Raw genomic sequence first — 21,546 nt, forward strand, 5'->3', positions numbered from 1 at the left:
CAACCCCTGCTCCCCTCAGTTTAGCTCCTTTGTTTCTTCAGGTGTTTTCAGCAGTCTTTCTTCTTGGGCGGGGAGGCAGGGGAGAAGAACCTAGATTAACTCACTCCCCAGCCTTAAATAGGATTTGAATATGGCGGGAATCCTTTGTTTCCCAGTTTGACCCCCGCCCCCTCTTAATGGAAAAACACTAGAAGTCCAGGATGGTGTCCAATACCAGGTGACATGATCACATGACCCTGCAGCATCCCAGGAAGGAGGGAGATTAGTATCTTCAAAGTCCTATTGTTCTCCCTAATGGCCCATTCCCGGCTGATTGCATACTGTCTGGTGGGCATTCCCCAGGTGAAAACACAGTTGTAATTGTTATATAGTCAATATTTCTAACTTCAGATACAGAAATGATACACGCATACAAATAGGATAATCACATTCAGTAAATCATAACCTTTCCAATGATATCTCACATGACCCATCTTCCATAAAACATCTTAGTTATGCCATTTTCATATCATAGCAATATTTCTAAGAAGAATATGCGGCGTAATGTCACAAGAAGTTGGCCTGGAAAGAAGCAAAGGCTTCATTTAAACTCAAATACATCAGAAAATCTGGCCAAAAGATACTGAAAGGAGAAAAGAAAGGATGTTCTATATGCATTATATTAACAAGTTTTCCCAGCATGAAAATTTCTTAATACTATTTGAACACTTGAACATTTGAACACACTGAACTTTCCCAACAGAATGTTACAAATTGAGTTTCGTACAGAAAAGAAATTGAAAAGCACAGATGAGTCCCTAAAAGGGTTTTCTGGTTTTTTTGTGTGGGTTTTTTTTTTAGAATTTACCATCTGCTCAATAGTTTTCCATTTAACCAACATTAGCAATTATAGCACCAGCATTTTCACCAATATAGTTCAGTAACCATTTTCATAATGAACCCCTACTCTGAGAACTCTGCCACTTGGTCCTAACAATTTATTAGAGGCTATACCTTGAAATTCAAGCTTTTCACCTGAGAGCCTATTTTTGTAACCATTTACAAGGGAAAAAATGCTATCCACATGCGCATGTTATATTACTGCAGCAGTTTTCAAACTGTGGGTCAGGACCCCAAAGTGGGTTGCAACCCTGTTTTAATGGGGTCACCAGGGCTGGCGTTAGATATGCTGGGGCCTGGGGCTGAAGCCAAAGTCCGAGCCCCGCCGTCCAAGGATGAAGCTGAAGCTTCATAAGTAGCAGAGCTCAGGCTTTGGCTTCAGCCATGGGCTGCAGGGCTCAGGTTACAGCCCCCCGCCCAGGGCTGAAGCCCTCAAGCTTCGGCTTTGGCCCCACTGCCATGCTTCAATCCCCCTTCCCAGGGTCATGTAGTAATTTTTGTTGTCAGAAGGGGGTTGCGGTGCAATGAAGTTTGAGAACCCTGTGTTACTGTATAACAACCTAAATAAAAAGTGGTTTTCATTTTTCCCAAATAATCTCAAATGTCAAAATACAGACTTACCCTTTGGGGTAGATGGGGAAAAAAAATAGCTCAAACATGGATGCATGTTAATATAGTACCACTATGAACAATGTTTTCATAAGCAATATGAGCATGTGGAATGAAGGGTTTGCTCCTTTGGTTATACACACACATACCATCTTGTAGATACATAGTTTCTAAGGCCAGAAGGGACCAATATGATCATCTAGTTTGACTCCCTGTATAGCACAGGCCAGAGAACTACCCCAAAACAATTCTTAGATCAGCTACTGGATGTGCATGAACAAGAACAACATCTGATTTTACTATTGTCCATGTCAGCATTTTGGATAACACAACTGAGTTCTTCAGGCACTCGTACAAAAGTTGGATTGGCATAAAGAGAGACAGCCTTGGCTTCAGTCCCATTAATAATCCACAAAGTTTTAGTACTTCTTTTGAGGGGGTTCTGAAAATGTATGTCAATTGTGTGTGCACAAAGCATTGATGACTAAACAAATTATAATAGAGGTAGATGATGTTCAAGCTTCTCTTCTCTGTTCTGCCAGTACAGAGCAGCAAAACCCCTGCTCAAAGGAAGCCTATCATGTGGTGGATTTGTTATATGTAACTATACCCGCTAGGTCTCCAGAAATAAAAACATGACCTCAGCAATGGTGCAAGGCCAGTGTCCGGAGAGGATGGTTACCTCCCTTCTCAGCAATTGCCACCATACGCTAACATGAACTGTTATTCATAGTGGAAACTTCAGTTTATAACCATGTAACATCCATTAGCAATTATGTAAATTGTAAAGATCAACACTACCTTATGAAGAATGAAGCCGCAGCTGAAGTACCAGCAGAGGCCCCAGCAGGAGCGACCAAACTCTGCGAGGTCAGTGAGCCGCCTGTTCCAGTTTGGTCACAGTTGTTCTGCCCTGAGGCGACGTGAACGTTAGGACCTTCCCGTCCACCCTCTGTTGCCGTTTCTGCCTGAAGAAAAATTTTAAAAGATACATATGTGGATGTATACATGTGAACATAGATTAAATGTATGACAGCCTGAATTTTAAGGTAGTGCTTCTAAATCGCATCCTTGCAGCCTGTGCTTAAAACATAGCGACAGCAAGGAAAAAGTAATAAAGGTGGACAAGCATGGCATAGAGGGCCCTGCAGTGGAGAAGGTTAAAACCAGACCACAGCAGACAAGCAGAGTAATATGGAGACCCTTTGTTCTGGGTAATGCACAGTTAAACAGTTTGACAAGCATGAAGAAATGAAAAACGATAAGCAGAACCCTTTTGTTTTACAGTGTTATTTTGCGGCTGGCAGAACTGTTTATCTGGTTCAGTTATAACTGTCAGGAATTATTTCTCAGTGGCACATCAACTATGAGACCTATCTGTTTAAAAGGAGCTAAACAAACAAACAATCATATTTGTAACTTGTTTCCACATGAGCAGCCACGAGAAACAAGTAAAAACATCGATTTTTTTAAATAAAAAAACCTATATAAGCCACTGCTCTGCTGTTTTTCCATCATCAGCAGCATCAGCGGCACAAGTATGTTACATTTCTGTCTCCTGCAAATGGTATCTGTGCAAAGAACAAGAGTGCCTGGGGATTAATCATTTTCAGTGTAATGTCCCAAATCAGTGGTGTTTGGGGGAGTTTTTGGTTTGTTTGGGGTTTTGTTTTTTGTTTTTGCCCAAAATATCATAGAAATCTGTATTCTGAAACAGTGTCATGTAAGTATCCTGACATGTAGGCCTATTAACTCTTCCATTGCCAAGTTTCATTAAGCTAGTTGTGATGTCCATGGCAGTCTGCAAAAATACACAACCACAGGGCTGGAAAAGTGTCCTTTTTGGGGAGAACACGCTGTATTTCCAAGAGTACAAAAGGCTTAATTAAAGAAGACACCAAAATAAATATTTGTCAGAAGAGTTAATTGCTTCCTGTATGATAATATAGGATGTTTCTGTCATTTGAAATACTACTCTGACATTTACAACTAATTAGCTAAAATAAATTCAGAAAAAAGGAGACAGCCTTGTAATGCAGCACAAATGCAATTAAATACTCCCTGGGATGCCACCAAATGTTAAATTCTAGGCCACCACACATCAAGTTTTAGAACTATCTGCTACACAGACATGATAGTGCGTCCACACTTACATTCAACACCACAGCTTTATCACACTCTGAAAAATCCAAACTGAGCTTCTCTCATCAGAGTGGGAGGGGCAAAATTCTTCAGATGTCAAGCAACTCCTTTCCAGTCAGTCACTTCACACCTGAAGTGCTGCATGCAGTTTCATTGAGGGCCCAATTTTCAAAAGTGCTAAATCCATCTTGATAGGTTCTGGGCACCCGCTATTCCCACTGAAGTCTAAGGATCCAACGCTTACAGAGTTTGGGTGGAGGGGTTTGTTAAGTAGTTGATGCTTTTCCTCATAACAATTCACTGAAAACATTTTTATAGACTGATTTAGGAAACTTGAGTCCAAGAAAGAATCTGCCTGAAGGCAATCCATAAACTCCATGTAGACCCTTTATTACTACAAATTATAATTACAGGGCCAAAGCCTGGTCCCCATTGAATTTCACAGAAATTTCTTCATGGAGTTCTATAGAACTAGGGTTTACGCAACAGTGTTTTGTAGCTAGCAGGAGAATCGTACATTTAAGTTACAAATTACAGAAGCAGCAAAGATTTATGAACTACTGGATTTTCTGTGCAGCCACTTCTTAATCTAAAGCTAAAAGTGAAATCTGCACCGCTAACATGATACTTCATGGAATTTCAAGACAACAGATAACAGAGATTTATGATGACTCAGTGGAATCTGTTGACTGGATAACCTTTTTTTGCACCACATTTCTAGTCTTACAGTAGGTCGCATCTCTTAACAGCTATTCATTTAATACAGTTCTATTGCTGAATGAGATATTTTTATGTCTAGTATGCATATAATGAAAGTGGATTTCTCATTCCTTCTTTGAAGCTATTATAGCATGTGGCCCTATACAGATAATGGGCAACAATGCAGATATATACCCACCAGCTCAAAATCCACAGGCCTAAACTTCCAAAACTGCCTAGTGATTTTGGACACTTCAATTTTTTGAGTCCCCAACTTGAGAGGCCTTACTGGGGCCTGATTTTCAGAGGGTAGATGCTCAATACTTTCTGAACATCAGTCCCCCCAAGGGATCTCCAGATCAGCACACAAAAGTTGCAGTGACCAAAGGGTCGCTTTTGAAAAATTTAGCCTGCAGTTTCCTAGTAAGTGAAATGATTTTACTCTTTGCTCTTAGAGAGAGATTTATACCAATTAACGACAGGTGGGACTCAAAGGAGAGTGCATTGATTCTCGGAAAGGAAAAAAAAATGAGAACGAGGCATGCACGATAAATTAATCAGTGAAATAATGTATTTAAAGACAATCCATACCTTTCCATTAAGTCTTTAATTACTCAATTAGTATTCTTAAACTCAGAGGTAACATCAGTTTTGCCATATATTGACAGAGAAAAACAAAACGGTTCTTCAAAGCTTAGGATTCATTTCAAATAGTGTTTGCACCACCCTGAGTGAGCATGCCCCCTTGTAGAGTCCCAGAGCTCAGGCTCCAGCCCAAGCCGGAACGTCTACACTGCAATTTTACAGCACCATAGCACGAGCGCAAGTCAGCTGACATGGACCAGCTGCAGGTGTTTAGCTGCAGTATAGACATACCCTGAGTGACTTAGGAGCCTAAATTCCATTGACTTTCAATTAGACTTAGGAGCCTAAGTCAGTTTGAGTATAAATCCCAGCCTAAGTGCCTAAACCCCTTTTGAAAATAAAACAGGCTCTTAAATCAGATAGACATGGTGACGCTGAGCACAACAATGCCTAAATACCTTTAGAAATTTGGGCCTTAGGCTCTTTTTAAAATGTTACCTTAAGGGCCAGATTCACTGCCCGTTGATATCTGTGAAAAGACTCCCACCTAAATTAACAGGCATTGGATCAGGTCCTAAAAGTGCTTTATTAGTGTTAGAGAATAGTAAGCACTACTAGTGTTTGGCACTAGAAGTGGTCTGCTCCTGAAGGGCTGATTCTAATTAGGGATTGACTTCCCATTCCTTGGCTCTGCTGATGGGTCACAGGAGACCAGAACTGATTGCAATGAGTGCTTCATGCAGGGGCAGGCTCAGCATCCGCACAGCAGGGAATGCTCCCAACAAAGATGGACACTCACAACCGCCCAGGGAGCCTTTTAGAGAGAATGTTTTCTAACTAGGTGTGAAGCAAAGAGGGAGGGAGGGAAGGGACAGAAAGGGATGGTGGCAATATGATTGGGAGAAAGAGGCAGAGAGAGGTAAGGGGGGAGGAAGGGTTAGGGAAGGCAGGGAACAGGAATGTGTTTGGTGTCTACAGTCCTTCTAGCAAAGAAATTCTCTAGGCCATTCTCTGATAAGCAAGTAGAGAGGCAAAAATGGAGCGTGGGAGGAGAGAGAAGCCAGAGATGAAAGAGGAAAGAGAGAAAAGCAGAAAAGAAACAGCGAGCATGAGGAAAGGTAGACTGATGCACAAGTAAGTTCTGCCAGTGCCAGCCATCAGAGAAAAGAAGTGCTGCTAATTCAAGGATTGCCAATTCAGGCATTAGGAAATCGAACAGGTCCGAGTCACTCGCCCTGAGGTAGGAAAATTAAAAACAAAAAACTTGGGGAACCTCCCATTCACTGCAATTTGTCACAAATAACAATTTCAGACTAATTTCAACTATGGGCCCTGAAGGATTAAAGCAAGATAATGAAAGGAGGGGCTGCTTTTAAATCGTGAGCATTACCTCATCCACAGTGCTCTTCTGAAGGATGTATTTTGAAAATATCATTTTCCAGGGGAATGGGAGCAGGTTTGTTGATTGTTGGGGCCTTTTTTTAAACTACACAAGTCTGCACAAGGAGATGACTTCAATAGGCTGCTGAAAGGGAACTGTGCCTTCGCTGTTTACTAAATTTTCATAAATCATTCATGATCAAGTGCAGAAATCACAACCTTGTCATTATAATGTGTTACTGACTGCACTGAATATTTTAACTGCCATAGGCTGCTGCTCCACAAGATTAATGGTTCTTTATAAAAAAATAAAAACCTTAACCCTTTGGAAACTGAATAATCCTCAAGGGAGAGATTTCCACAACTGCTCAGCACTGGATTTAACTCCGCTCCCTCTATAAGTCACACACGCATTGACTTCAATGAAAGCAGAAGTAGGCCGACACTTTTGAAAAATCTTACCCCATGTGTTTTACACTTCAGGACTGGCTGCCATTCAGGGATTTTGTAGGCATCTCTAGAAGGTGCTGTAGCAGGGGAGAAAGCTGACCAGTGGCTGGAGCAACCAGGTTGGGACTCCTGACCTAACCTGCCCTCTCGCTGTGGGGAACCTCTCTTGGCCTGTGCAAGACCTGATAGATCCCAGGGCCAGTCATGAGGACATGCAAACAGCAGAGTCACAAACAGTGCTCTTTGGCCATGGTACTCCTGTTGGAAGTCAAATTTTTTGAGCTGCGAATAGTGGCAATAAATTTTGTTTTTTTGTATTAGAAGATTGAAATACGACAGCGATGGGAGCCTTAAGGAGAGTATGGGGTGAGCATCAGGAACCTGGGAGCCTGGAGAGGTGAAGAAACTGAGGCACCCTAGCAATTCTTGCATAGCCTCTCAGTGTTGTGCTTGTACATTCTTACACATCCCACCCCATCTCTCACCCCAGTTAGCAGCAGAGGAGAGTTAGGATGGAGCTGCTGTGAGGGTTTCTATTGATCTGAGGTATTCATAGGGTACCAATCATAGTAATAGCCAGATATCAATCACTACAATAAGGAGTTTTAAAAAGACTAATTCAAAATTGATGGCTCATACTCCAGCTACTTGTCTTCTTTAATGTGTTTGAAAAAAGTCCTTGTAATTCTTTACATGACACCAGAGAGCAGGCTGGTTTAAGGGCATAACAGGTAGTTCCACTGAGGCAGAGGTAAAGGTTTTGCAGCAGGTCTGTTGAAGCAGGTGGAAGATGGGGCACCCAGGAGCATGAGTCCATCCAACATAGATGGGGAAAGAACTAGCAAAGAGATGTCTAAATGGGCAGGCCAGGAGGCAACCAGAATCAAGTGGGGAGGGATTAGCAAGCGACAGGGCCAGCTCCAGGCACCAGCTTAACAAGCAGGTGCTTGGGGCGGCCAAGGGAGAGGGGCGGCACCTGCGGCAATTCGGGGGCGGCAGGTCCCTCACTCCCTCTAGGAGCGAAGGACCTGCCGCTGAACTGCCGCCGCTGATCGCAGCTTTTTTTTTTTTCCAATTGCCACCGCCAATCGCAATCGCGGCTTTTTTTTTTTTTTTTTTTTTTTTTTTGCTTGGGGCGGCAGAAATGCTGGAGCTGGCCCTGGCAAGCGAGGGGGTAGGGGGTGAGAGGCTGCTCCAATTTGCTTCAAGGGGCAGAACAAGCCAAAGATGGTGTCACATGTTCCCACCCCTCACTCTGCAGGTACATTCACTAGGGTTCTGGAGCACTAGGGAACTGAGCCCTTTCTCTGTATACGAATACATGGATCAGTGCTCTCTACTGTGACCAGATGGCAGGAGCTCAGGAAACATCTGAATAGTTTTAAATACATCAGACTTTTCCAAAATTACATTGTAGATAACTTCACAATACAGTATATCAGATATCCAGGTACATAAGATTTTGTCTACCTATACCAAATTAAGTAACAATTACAGCTCTAACAAGATCTTAACTTATTAATAAAAGTTTGAGGTCCAAAGCCAAAAATTCAGCCAGAATGTTTCCAGTCTCTGGACACTGACCTTTGTCCATTGTTTCACAGATGCCAAGGCCAGAAGGGACCATTTAGATCATTCATTCTGACCTCCAGGATAACACAGGCCACAGAATTTCCCAGAAATACCCAAAAAGCCAGCCCGCTGTTGCTGTGCTCCAGTGGAATAGTAATTGTAAAATCATGTGCATAAACTGGCACTGGGGACAGAGAAGAAACAAAAGTTGAGATATAAAAGCTTACACAGATGAAGAGAGAAGGACAAATAAATGTGTGGACAATAAAATAAAGGTAGAAGAAAACCAGAAAGGAAAATCCCAAGAAAAATGGATGGAGGTATAAGAGAAAGGAAACAGATAGGATTTCTAAACATAAAAACCAAAGGTAGCTTCATATAGGAGAGAATATAAAAAAGTATAAAAAGGACACAAATTAAAGTGGATGGGTCCAATTGTCCTCTCATTTAATGAAGTTTTACATACATGTAACTCTACTCACATTAATGGAGTTATTCCTGATTTACACCAGCATAAGTGAGATCAGAATTGGACACAGTTTCCTTTCCAAACACTGGGCCAATCTTGCAAGAATTCTGCATGCAGAATTCCAACACAAGACAATGCGGATTTTGTACGTGGAGCTCTTGCAGGATTGGGGCTGTGGTTTTGCATGGGAGTTTCCTGGGTTTTTTCCCCTTTAATCCAATAGGTTCCACTTTAAAACTACAGCGGTGACAGCTAATTAAATTGTCAAAATTGCTTGGCCTAACAAGTTTGCATCTTATATAAGCTACTGTTTGTACATGAAATAATGATAAATAATTTTACCCAAAAGCAATTCACGCTAAAATTCTATGACCTACCACCATTAACTGGAACAAATGTGACGTAAATCACTATCTGGGTAATTCTCAGACGGTAAACCCTCCTTTCCCCCAAGCAAGGATGAAAGGGTGCACACAGCTTGGAAGTGAAATTTCTCCCTTTCAGACTGATATAAAGGTACCAGGAAGTAAATGCCCATTTGAACTGAAACATGTTTGGGATAAACTTTTTACTAGTATGTTTCCATGGGGACTTGTTATAAACCAGTAGGACAGTTTCTAACTAAAATACACTACTGTAGCTGTTTTACAACCTGCAGCTGTGGTGTGGTAACAAGACTGCCATCTCCCGTAATTTGTGCCTAAACCTGCAGTGTCAGCCTTTTATGTGCATCACATGCTCTCTGTGAATCAAATACAGAATTATCCCCAAAAAGGCGCCACTGCTAGCTACAAATGGGAGTTTATAACACCTCACTATTGTTTCAACCTGAAAATTACACCAGGAAAAAAAGCAGAGAGGTAGAATTTAGTAGAAATAGGAGGGTCTGTCCACCATCTCACACAGCAGTGCATCAAGCTACCTCGCAGGAAACTCAAATTCATGAGCAAACTCAGGGCCCTCAGAATTTGGATTAACGTTAGAGGTTGAGGGCTCAGTCCTTGCACCCACTGAAGTCACTGGGAATGTTGTAACTGAATTCAATATGTGCAGGATCAGATGCTGAGAGCACAGAAGTGGGGCCCGATTCTTCACGATCATGCACTTTGGGCCAGATTTATGCCTGTGCCGGTGCAGGGATGGAGAGGAGACAGCTTGTGTCTGCCTTTGCTTAGGGTCTACGGGGGCTATTCCTGCCCCTGGCACAGGCTAGAGCAGCTCTTAGGGCTTGTGCCTCTGCTTCAGTGATCCCTATGGGGCTCTGCAGGGGTCATAGATGTAGTTTTGGGAGGTGCAGGGGGGCATTGCTCCCCCAGAGGATAGGCGTGGCGGGGAGGTCACGTGCCATTCACCCCCCCCTCCCCCATTTCTGTGAGTGCAGAGCTAAGGGTTGCCAACTTTCTAATCGCACAAAACCGAACACCCTTGCCCTGCCCCTTCCCCGAGGCCCCGCCCCCCACTCACTCCATCCCCCCTCCTGCCGTCACTCGCTCTCCCCCATCCTCACTCACTTTCACCGGGCTGAGGCAGGAGGTTGGGGTGAGAGCTCCAGCTGAGGCCAAAAATGAGGGGTTCGGAGTGCAGAAACAGGCTCAGGGCTGGGACAGGGGGGGTTGGGGTGCAGGAGGGGGTGCGGGCTCCAGCTGGGGGTGTGGGCTTTGGGGTGGGGCCAACAATGAGGGGTTTCGGGTCAGGAGGGGGCTCAGGGCTGGGGCAGAGGGTTAGGGTGCGGGAGGAGGTGAAGGCTGCAGGCTCCGGGCGGGAGTTAGGGTGCAGGAGGGGGTTAAGACCTGGGGCAGGGTTGGGCTGTGGGGAGGGGGTTCACGGCACGGGCTCCAGCCAGGCAGTGCTTACTTCAGGCAGCTCCCAGTCGGTGGCGCAGCAGGGCTAAGGCAGGCTCCCTGCCCACCCTGGTTCTGCGCAGCTCCCAGAAGCGGCCGGCATGTCTGGCTCAGAGGCGGAGGGGCCAGGGGGCTCTGCACGCTGCCCGCACCTGCAGGTGCCACCCCCGCAGCTCCCATTGGCTGCAGTTCCCAGCCAATGGGAGATGCGAAGCTGGCGCTCAGGGTGGAGGCACTGCACGGAGCCCCTGTGGCTGCCTCTACGTCTAGGAGCTGGACATGCCGGCAGCTTCTGGAAGCCATGTGGATCCAGGGCAGGTAGAGAACCTGCCTTAGCCCCGCTGCACACCAACCAGACTTTTAGTGGCCTGGCCTTCGAAAACCAGCACCTTGCAACCCTAGCCAAGCTGTCCTGCAGGGCTTGCTCTGCTCTACCTGAGTGGGATAGGTGAGTGAGGGGGGCTCTGTGCTTCCCATGCTGTGCCTCCTCCTGCCCCAGCATGTTTCGGCTCGCAGGAGCGGAGGGGGCGGGATGGAGCACCTGTTCTCCTGTGCTCTGGGTCCCCGTCTGGGCAGCTGGATGCCACCTCCTGGGTCCTAGTGCCCACTGCTCTACTGTACAAAAGTCAATGCCTGCAGGGGGAAGAGAGAGTGGGAAAGGGAGTGGGATAGAGGAGAGGATGGGGAAGAGAAGAGGATACAGAAATGGGGGGGGGGAGGAAGCAGGAGCTGGGCATGTGGAGTCCCCTTAGTAGCAGCCGCCGCCGCCGCCCCAGCAGGGAGGTGGTCACAGCTGCACCTCAGCAGCAACATGGCTGCAGCAGCCAGTGCCGGGGTGGCTGCCAGCAGCAGCTGGGGCTCCCCTCTTAAGCCATAAAATTCCCGCCCCCCCAGCACCAGCAGCCCAGGTACCACTCCAGGCAGGGGAGAGAGCCAGTGAGCCAAGGAAACTGGCTTCAGTATTACTCCTGGGGGAATTCTGGGCCAAACAATTCTGCACACCATATTTTTAAATTCTGCAAATTTTATTTGTCAAAGTAACACTACATAATCATGCCTGTTTCAATTATTTTGGTAATTTATTTCAAAATACCTGTCAGCAAGTATGTCTGTAACAATACAAACACACACAATTCCCCCAGGAGTAGAGCGTTAAAGAAACCCCTATGACAACCCAGTTCCTGTTTCTCTGCCCCCTCCCCACCCAGAGCCCAGCCGGGGGGCAAGAGACGCACAACCTCTCCCCCAGAATGCAGCCGCGGCACACCCCCCTCCAATACACCCAAACTCCCTTCCCCTGAGCCCAGCCGTGGGGGACCCCCAGCCCACATACCTGCACCCCCTCCCTCCCAAAGCCCAGCCATGCCCCCCCATCTCAGACACCCTCCCCCTACAGCCCAGAGCCCAGCTGTGGCCCCAGCCAGCCCAGACACCCTCCCCCTACCACCCAGGGATCCAGAGGGAGAAACAGCCTGTTGCTGGGTCCCCGGCTTGTGTGGAGTTTCCTTCACACCATCGTCTCCTTCCCTCAGGGCATGCTGGGAGCTGCAGATGCTAGGAACTCTCTACTCTCTCCCTCTCCCTACCTCCCCCAGTATATTCTATGTGCAAGCTAGTCTCTGCCAGGTCCAGCGGCCTGTAGTGGCAGCCAGCAGCACTGCAGCCCATTTCTGTGCGGGAAAGGAAATTATGCACAAAAACATTAATTTCTGCAAAATTCTGCATTGCGCAGTGGTGCAGAATTCCCCCAGGAGTATCATCATGCACATGTGTGTGCACACATGTGCATGCCCACTTCCGCGCCCCCCCCCCACCAATATAGAAGTCAAATTATGCCTATGGCAAGGGTGTGGGGCCACCACAGTCACTACTCCTCATCCACCCCCTGAAATGCCCGCTTCTCCTCTAGCCAGCCCACGTCCCTGCTTTGGAATGCCGCTGAGGCCAGAGCTGCTGCAGGGGTTCCCCTCCAGGGCATTCCCTGGGGAAGAATGGCTATGCCTCTCCTACAGCACCGAAACTACACAGACCATTAGGCACTGAGGAATCTAGCCACTTGTGTGGTCATTTGCACTCATGCAAAGTGGGTGTAAAACGCTACCATTCTCATTTAGCAGCATTCTACACCCACTTCACACAGGTGTAATTGGCCACACCCAGTCCCACCCAGTGGAAAATCAGCTCTGTGCCACTCAGTATCCAGCGGAAGCTCTTTCTTACCTCTACCAGCTGATTAACATGTTGTCGAATAAACTCTGAGAAACCTGTGTGCCCTCCTAGATGCCCTGTATAAACCTCGCACACTGAGATTTAGGATCACAGAGGAAAAGGCAGCCCCAAATGAAAGGAGTCTCTGCTGGATCTTCTCCCTTTTAAAATCACCACTTTGTGGGGGATGAATTCCAAACAGTCTCAGTAGGGTAAACAAAGCCTATGCTCGAATAACTGGGATCCGTCTGTCACAAGAAAACACTAGAAAAACCTCACCTGACATGTTTTATCAACACACATCAGAAATGAATGCAGCTTCCCAAAGCTAAAATGTGGCTTCTCCACCACTCACTATGTTTTAAACTACCACTTTGGTCACAATTAAAAATGGACTGTTTACCAAAATCTACAGCCCATGGTTTCTTGACTGACTCCCCTGACTACACTGACAGAAGTCGATAGTTGAAAGCAAAGGGAGGCATTTTCAAGCCTGTAATAATATATATTTATATCAATTTAGGATTTGTTTTTCCCCACATAAAATAAATCAGAGGAAAGGCCTTTCCATTAGTGCAAACTTCCAATAGCCTGATATTTCTTTAAGGGAAGGGAGTAAGATGGTCACATATGCAAGGCACAGAACTTTGAATCACGAGCCCTTGGTGGCCTGCCTCTGGCTCTGCCACAGACTTCCCATGTGATTTTGGGCAAATCACTTAATCTCGCAGTGCCTCACTCCATCTGTAAAATGGAGATCACAATACTTTCCTACCTGAGAACATCCTCATTAATATTGTGAGGCGCTCAGATATTCTGATGATGAGTGGCACAGAAATACCAATAAAGAAAATAAAAGGCAAAAATGGGAGACACTCGTTCCTAATTTCTATTTTGATCATGCTTGGGCCTGTGTGTTAAATTTAACTACTTTAAAGAAAACAATTTTAGGGACCAACCTTCCTGTCAGGTACCAGAGTACATGCCACTGTGCAGCTAGTATCGTGCTTAAAAACGTACAAGCTCTGGCCATCTCAAGGGAGAATTGGGCCCTTAGCACACACAAATCTACTAAACAAGGCTCTGTGACAGGCCTAAAATTTATGCTGCCCTCTGGGCTACTTGCATGCTGACTCCTCACTAAGTCAGTCTACCCAAGGGAGTATGGTCAGTAGGCAAAGCCATAAAAGAGAAAGAACACTGGAGTTCCAAGGCAAGGGATGGACAGTTCATATGCGTGCAGTGCAACTCCTTTATTGTCAGTGCCTTCCTTATTTACCCCACTGGAGCCAAGCAGCTTGTGGACATTATTACAGCCCGAAAGCTCAATTAACACAGATACACAGCAATTTAACAGTTCTGGATCAGGGTTTTGCTGGGTTTTTTTAAACCAGACCAGAGTCTTTCTAACCTTGGTATGTTAGCAGGCAGTGTGGGAACTCGCACATGCCACCTCCGATCACTGGAGAGTGTCAGAAGGGGAGGGTATCAAAAGTGATGCAAGGGATCACCGCCAATGCATGGATGGACAAACTGCCCCTTCCCCCAGTCATCAGAGGAAGAGTCCCTTCCCCTATCTATCTATCCAGCTATTTACACAGCCCTCACCACCATCCTATCTGAGTTCCTACCATGATAAATCACTTTTAGTTTGAGTGACAGAATGGGTGTTGAGCCCTCTCTTTGTCCAACAGCACTGAGCTGTCAGTCGGTAGCCTTCCCAGTCAGCATGTGGCCCCTTTCAAATTCTGCCCTGAAATAAGAGCATGAAGTTAAATCAAATTAAGTAAAAAATCTTAAATGAACTAAATTGTATTATAGAATCTCTATGGATAGTAATTCCATGCTTGAAAAATAAGAATATAGCAGTAGGACTATATTACAGACCACCTAACCAGGATGGTGTTAGTGACTCTGAAATGCTCAGTGAGATTAGAGAGGCTATTAAAATAAAAAACTCAATAATAATAATAATAATAATAATGGGGGATTTCAACTATTCCCATACTGACTGGGTACATATCACCTCAGGAAGGGATGCTGAGATAAAGTTTCTTGACACCTTAAATGGCTGCTTTTGAAGCAGCTAGTCCTGGAATCCACAAGAGGAGAGGCAATTCTTGATTTAGTCCTAAGTGGAGCACAGGATCAGGTCCAAGAGATGAATATAGCTGGACCGCTTGGTAATAGTGATCATAATATAATTAAATTTAACATCCCTGTGGTGGGGAAAACTCCACAGCAGCCCAACACTGTAGCATTTAATTTCAGAAAGGGGAACTACACAAAAATGAGGAGGTTAGTGAAACAGAAATTAAAAGGTACAGTACCAAAAGTAAAATCCCTGCAAGCTGAGTGGAAACTTTTTAAAGACACCATAATAGAGGCTCAACTTAAATGTATACCCCAATTTAAAAAAAAAATAGTAAGAGAACCAAAAAGGAGCCCCATGGTTAAACAACAAAGTAAAAGAAGCAGTGAGAGGCAAAAAGGCATCCTTTAAAAAGTGGAAGATAAATCCTAATGAGGAAAATAGAAAAGAGCATAAACTCTGGCAAATGAAGTGTAAAAATATAATTAGAAAGACCAAAAAAGAATTTGAAGAACAGCTAGCCAAAGACTCCAAAAGAAATAGTAAATAAATAAATAAATACATCCGAAGCAGAAAGTCTGCTAAACAACCAGTGGGGCCACTGGACAATCGAGATGCTAAAGGAGCACTCAAAGACGATAAGGCATGCAGGGGCAAGATTAGAAAGGCAAAGGCACAAAATGAGCTCAAACTAGCTACGGGAATAAAGGGAAACAATAAGACTTTTTATCAATACATTAGAAGCAAGAGGAAGACCAAGGACAGGGTAGGACCACTGCTCAGTGAGGAGGGAGAAACAGTAACAGGAAACTTGGAAATGGCAGAGATGCTTAATGACTTCTTTGTTTCGGTCTTCACCGAGAAGTCTGAAGGAATGCCTAGCATAGTGAATGCTAATGGGAAGGGGGTAGGTTTAGAAGATAAAATAAAAGAAGAACAAGTTAAAAATCACTTAGAAAAGTTAGATGCCTGCAAGTCACCAGGGCCTGATGAAATGCACCCTAGAATACTAAAGGAGCTAATAGAGGAGGTATCTGAGCCTCTAGCTATTATCTTTGGAAAATCATGGGAGACAGGAGAGATTCCAGAAGACTGGAAAAGGGCAAATATAGTGCCCATCTATAAAAAGGGAAATAAAAACAACCCAGGAAACTACAGACCAATTAGTTTAACTTCTGTGCCAGGGAAGATAATGGAGCAAGTAATTAAGGAAATCATCTGCAAACACTTGGAAGGTGGTAAGGTGATAGGGAATAGCCAGCATGGATTTGTAAAGAACAAATCATGTCAAACCAATCTGATAGCTTTCTTTGATAGGATAACGAGTCTTGTGGATAAGGGAGAAGCGGTGGATGTGGTATACCTAGACTTTAGTAAGGTATTTGATACGGTCTCGCATGATATTCTTATAGATAAACTGGGCAAATACAATTTAGATGGGGCTACTATAAGGTGGGTGCATAACTGGCTAGATAACTGTACTCAGAGAGTAGTTATTAATGGTTCCCAATTCCGCTGGAAAGGTATAACAAGTGGGGTTCCGCAGGAGTCTGTTTTGGGACCGGCTCTGTTCAATATCTTCATCGACGACTTAGATATTGGTATAGAAAATACGCTTATTAAGTTTGCAGATGATACCAAACTGGGAGGGATTGCAACTGCTTTGGAGGAAATGGTCATAATTCAAAATGATTTGGAAAAATTGGAGAAATGGTCTGAGGTAAACAGGATGAAGTTTAACAAAGACAAATGCAAAGTGCTCCACTTAGGAAGGAATCTAGGGGTTATAGTGGACCATAAGCTAAATATGAGTCAACAGTGTGGTGCTGGTGCAAAAAAAGCAAACATGATTCTGGGATGCATTAACAGGTGTGTTGTGAGCAAGACATGATAAAGTCATTCTTCCGCTCTACTCTGCGCTGGTTAGGCCTCAACTGGAGTATTGTGTCCAGCTCTGGGCACCGCATTTCAAGAAAGATGTGGAGAAATTGGAGAGGGTCCAGAGAAGAGCAACAAGAATGATAAAGGTCTTGCGAACATGACCTATGAAGGAAGGCTGAAAGAATTGGGCTTGTTTAGTTTGGAAAAGAGAAGACTGAGAGGGGACATGATAGCAGTTTTCAGGTATCTAAAAGGGTGTCATAAGGAGGAGGGAGAAAACTTGTTCACCTTAGCCTCTAAGGATAGAGCAAGAAGCAATGGGCTTAAACTGCAGCGAGGGAGGTTTAGGTTGGACATTAGGAAAAAGTTCCTAACTGTCAGGGTGGTTAAACACTAGAATAAATTGCCAAGGGAGGTTGTGGAATCTCCATCTCTGGAGATATTTAAGAGTAGGTTAGATAAATGTCTATCCGGGATGGTCTAGAGACAGTATTTGGTCCTGCCATGAGGGCAGGGGACTGGACTCTATGACCTCTCGAGGTCCCTTCCAGTCCTAGAATCTATGAATCTATAAGGCAATTGCGGAAAAACTAAATGAATTCTTTGCATCAGTCTTCACTGTTGAGGATGTGAGGGAGATTCCCAAACCTGAGCCATTCTTTTTGGGTGACAGATCTTAGGAACTGTTCCAAATTGAGGTGTCATTAGAGGAGGTTTTGGAACAAATTGATAAACTAAACAGTAATAAGTCTCCAGGACCTGATGGCATTCACCCAAGAGTTCTGAAGGAACTCAAATGTAAAATTGCAGGACTACTAACTGTCATCTATAACCTATCATTTAAATCAGCTTCTGTACCAAATGACTGGAGGATAGCTAATGTGACGCCAATTTTTAAAACGGCTCCAGAGGTGACCCTGGCAACTACAGGCCAGTAAGCCTCACTTCAGTACCGGGCAAATTGGTTGAAACTATCGTAAAGAACAAAATTGTCAGACACATAGATGAACATAATTTGTTGGGAAATAGTCAACATGGTTTTTGTAAAGGGAAATCATGCCTCACCAATCTACTAGAATTCTTTGGGGGGGGGGGGGTCAAAAAGCATGCGGACAAAGGAGATCCAGTGGATATAGTGTATTTAGATTTTCAGAAAGCCTTCGACAAGATCCCTCACCAAAGGCTCTTAAGCAAAATAAGCAGTCATGGGATAAGAGGGAAGGTTCTCCCATGGACTGGTAACTGGTTAAAAGATAGGAAACAAAGGGTAGGAATAAATGGTCAGTTTTCAGAATGGAGAGAGGTAAATAGTGGTGTCCCCCAGGGATCTGTACTGGGCCCAGTCCTATTTAACATATTCATAAACGATCTGGAAAAAGAGGTAAACAGTGAGGTGGCAAAATTTGCAGATGATACAAAACTACTAAATATATATGGAGATATTCCTATTTTATAGAACTGGAAGGGACCCTGAAAGGTCATTGAGTCCAGCCCCCTGCCTTCACTAGCAGGACCAAGTACTGATTTTGCCCCAGATCCCTAAGTGGCCCCCTCAAGGATTGAACTCACAACCCCGGGTTTAGCAAGCCAATGCTCAAACCACTGAGGTCTCCCTCCCAGACAGACTGCAAAGAGCTACAAAAGGATCTCACAAAACTGGGTGACTAGGCAACAAAATGGCAGATGAAATTTAATGTTGATGAATGCAAAGTAATGCACATTGGAAAACAGAATCCTAACTATACATATACAATGATGGGGTCTAAATTAGCTGTTACCACTCAAGAAAGATCTTGGCGTCATTGTGGATAGTTCTCTGAAATCATCCACTCAATATGCAGCGGCAGTTAAAAAAGCAAACAGAATGTTGGGAATCATCAAAAAAGAGATAGATAATAAGACAGAAAATATCATATTGCCTGTATATAAATCCATGGTATGCCCACACCTTGAATACTGTGTGCAGATGTGGTCGGAATCAGGGCCGGTGCAAGGAAGTTTCGCACCCTAGGCGAAACTTCCACCTTGCGCCCCCCCCCCCCCCGCCTTGTGGCAGCTCCCCGCCCCCCCTCCGCCCTGAGGCACCCCCCCACGGCAGCTCCCCCCCCGCCCTGAGGCACCCCCCCCGCAGCAGCTCCCCCCCCCCGGGCAGCTCCCCACCCCAGCTCACCTCTGCTCCGCCTCCTCCCCGAGCACGCCGCCCCCGCTCCAATTCTCCTCCCCTCCCAGGCTTGTGGCGCCAAACAGCTGATTGGCACTGCAAGCCTGGGAGGTGGGAGAAGTGGAGCGGCGACCGCACGCTCAGGGAGGGGGCGGAGGAACGCTGTACAAACAAACAAAAAAATTGGGGGCACCGCTTTTTGGTGCCCCCAAATCTTGGCGCCCTAGGCAACCGCCTAGTTTGCCTTAATGGTAGCACCGGCCCTGATTGGAATTGGAAAAGGTTCAGAAAAGGGCAACAAAAATTATTAGGGGTATAGAACGGCTTCCATATAAGGAGAGATTAATAAGACTGGGAATTTTCAGCTTGGAAAAGAGGCGACTAAGGGGAGATATGATAGAGGTCTATAAAATCATGAGTGGTATAGAGAAAGTAAATAAGGAAGTGTTATTTACTCCTTCTCATAATACAAGAACAAGAGGCCACCAAATGAAATTAATAGGTAGCAGGTTTAAAACAAACACAAGAAAGTATTTTTTCACGCAACACACTGTCAATCTCTGGAACTCCTTGCCAGAGGGTGTTGTGAAGGCCAATACTGTAACGGGGTTCAAAAGGGAGCTAGATAGATTCATGGAAGATAGCCATTGATGGACCTATTAGCCAGGATGGGCAGGAATGGTGTCCCTAGCCTCTGTTTGCCCAAAGCTGGGATTGGGTGACAGGGCATGGATCACTTGATGATAAACTGTCTGTTCATTCCCTTTGGGGCACCTGCCATTGGCCACTGTCAGAGGACAGGATACTGGGCTCGATGGACCTTTGGTCTGACCCAGTATGGCCGTTCTTATGTAAGTCAGACAGGAAAAACCTACTGCCATGTGTTAGGACAAGGGATTTGCTCAGTGAATCCTTTGATGTCACTCCCTCAAGCCTGATTGCAAACATATGGCAACGGGGCAAGGCATAATGACTCCATCACCTAGGACAAAGTCAAATTTGGGCAGCCAGTCTTCATGGCTGCACAGCTCGGGAGAGACTTAGAGTCAAACTTAAAAGAAAGGCTAACTTTGGAGAAGAACTAAATAGAAACTCTAGATAAACCATATCTTTGTGCAACACAGTTAAGAAATATACATGGATTTACTTCTCTAAAAGTGTTTTATTTTTAATCTTACAAGTACTACTTTAAGATTCAAGGCAAGCCTCTAATTATTGATTCTTAGTTACACTGGGAAATTACCTCATCTTAGTCTTAAAAATCTATTTATAAGCCTAATAATCTCATCATTGATTACTGTGAGTGTATTCTAATTATAAATCCATTATCTCCCCAACAATGAAATAAGATCAATAATGCACATAAATGAAAAAGGAACTTAAATGCATACATTAATGCCATTTCAACTAGCATTATTTTATACATCATCTAGAATCATGCTACAACATTAACAATAATACGATAAATCTTTTTCAATTAACATAGTTGATTTGACACTACGTTCTGTAGAGCGGCAATAAATCCCATTAAATATACGTATATGAAATTCATGAGAAGTCTAGGCGTTCTAGCTACATACTGTAAATTGTCTATTTTTTTAAATTCAAGTGCTGGAACAGTCATTTTGTAATGGCTTTTTATGTCTGAGTTTCAATAACTAAACAAAACAAAACAAAGAGAAGAAAGTGTCTACTACCACGGTGTTTCTGTCCAGGTTACATGGCCCTGATATGTATCATAGCATTCCACCACTCAGGGATGCCATGATTCTAGTGCTTAGGTTCTGGGGCAACGGTGCATTTCACAGGCCTTTCAAAGAGTATGTTGGGGATTCAAGCCCCACATTAGACAAATGAAACAATTTTGTCCCATCTATAAAATTATTTTTCTCCCATCAAGTGCATCCACCAGGCCAGGCTCAAGACTACTTGGTTGAATCCTCCCAGATCTGAAAGATTTTTTTTCTGGTGTAACACTGACAGACCCCGGTCATCGGCAGGTGGGATCAAACCTGGGATCTCTGGAGCTTAGTGCATAAGCCTCTACTGCATGATCTAAAAGCCAGACGGCTCTTAGCTAAGTCTGTAAAGCAGACTCACCACTCTCTCTCTCTAAATGGTCTCAGTGCCATTAGGTGGGACAGAACACCACACCCAGGTGTGTGGGTTACACTTGCTCCAAGCGCTCAGGTAAAAGCCGATGATTTCCAGATTACCCTGTCAATCCAGCTAGATTATTATATTGCACCCACCTCTGAAGAAGGGTGTCTATTGGAGACTGACCCTAGGATACAACTTCCAAATAGCCATAAGCATATAAATAGAAAGTAAGTATATAAATAGTTACAAGTGCACCAATTAGAGGGAGAGGACAAAGAAGAAGAGAGGTGAAGGGGCCTCTAAACTGGTGGATGAGCAAGACATAAAACCAATAAACAGCCAAGATAAAACTGTCCTATTTGTAAGGTCCACATATCCACCTATCAAAAGCCTTATTACCACTGGGACATGAGTGGTAGGAACAAAAATAGGTAAGTAAACCAAAATTGAGAACAAAAAGCGAATACTGGTAGCCTGC

The 21,546-nt window shown here is 44.5% G+C and overlaps 1 protein-coding gene across 1 annotated transcript in view; it reads right to left on the reverse strand.

Annotated features, from left to right (window-relative positions):
* The window catches only part of KIF26A (kinesin family member 26A), a 138,490-nt gene that overhangs the window by 64,646 nt on the left and 52,298 nt on the right, over positions 1–21,546 (reverse strand). The window contains exon 4 of the mRNA XM_065403730.1: positions 2,290–2,456. Within this exon, the coding sequence (XP_065259802.1) occupies positions 2,290–2,456 (167 nt within the window). The remainder of the gene's footprint in view (positions 1–2,289; positions 2,457–21,546) is intronic.

Source organism: Emys orbicularis, chromosome 4 (assembly GCF_028017835.1).
Source record: "Emys orbicularis isolate rEmyOrb1 chromosome 4, rEmyOrb1.hap1, whole genome shotgun sequence".
Classification (NCBI taxonomy): domain Eukaryota; kingdom Metazoa; phylum Chordata; order Testudines; family Emydidae; genus Emys; species Emys orbicularis.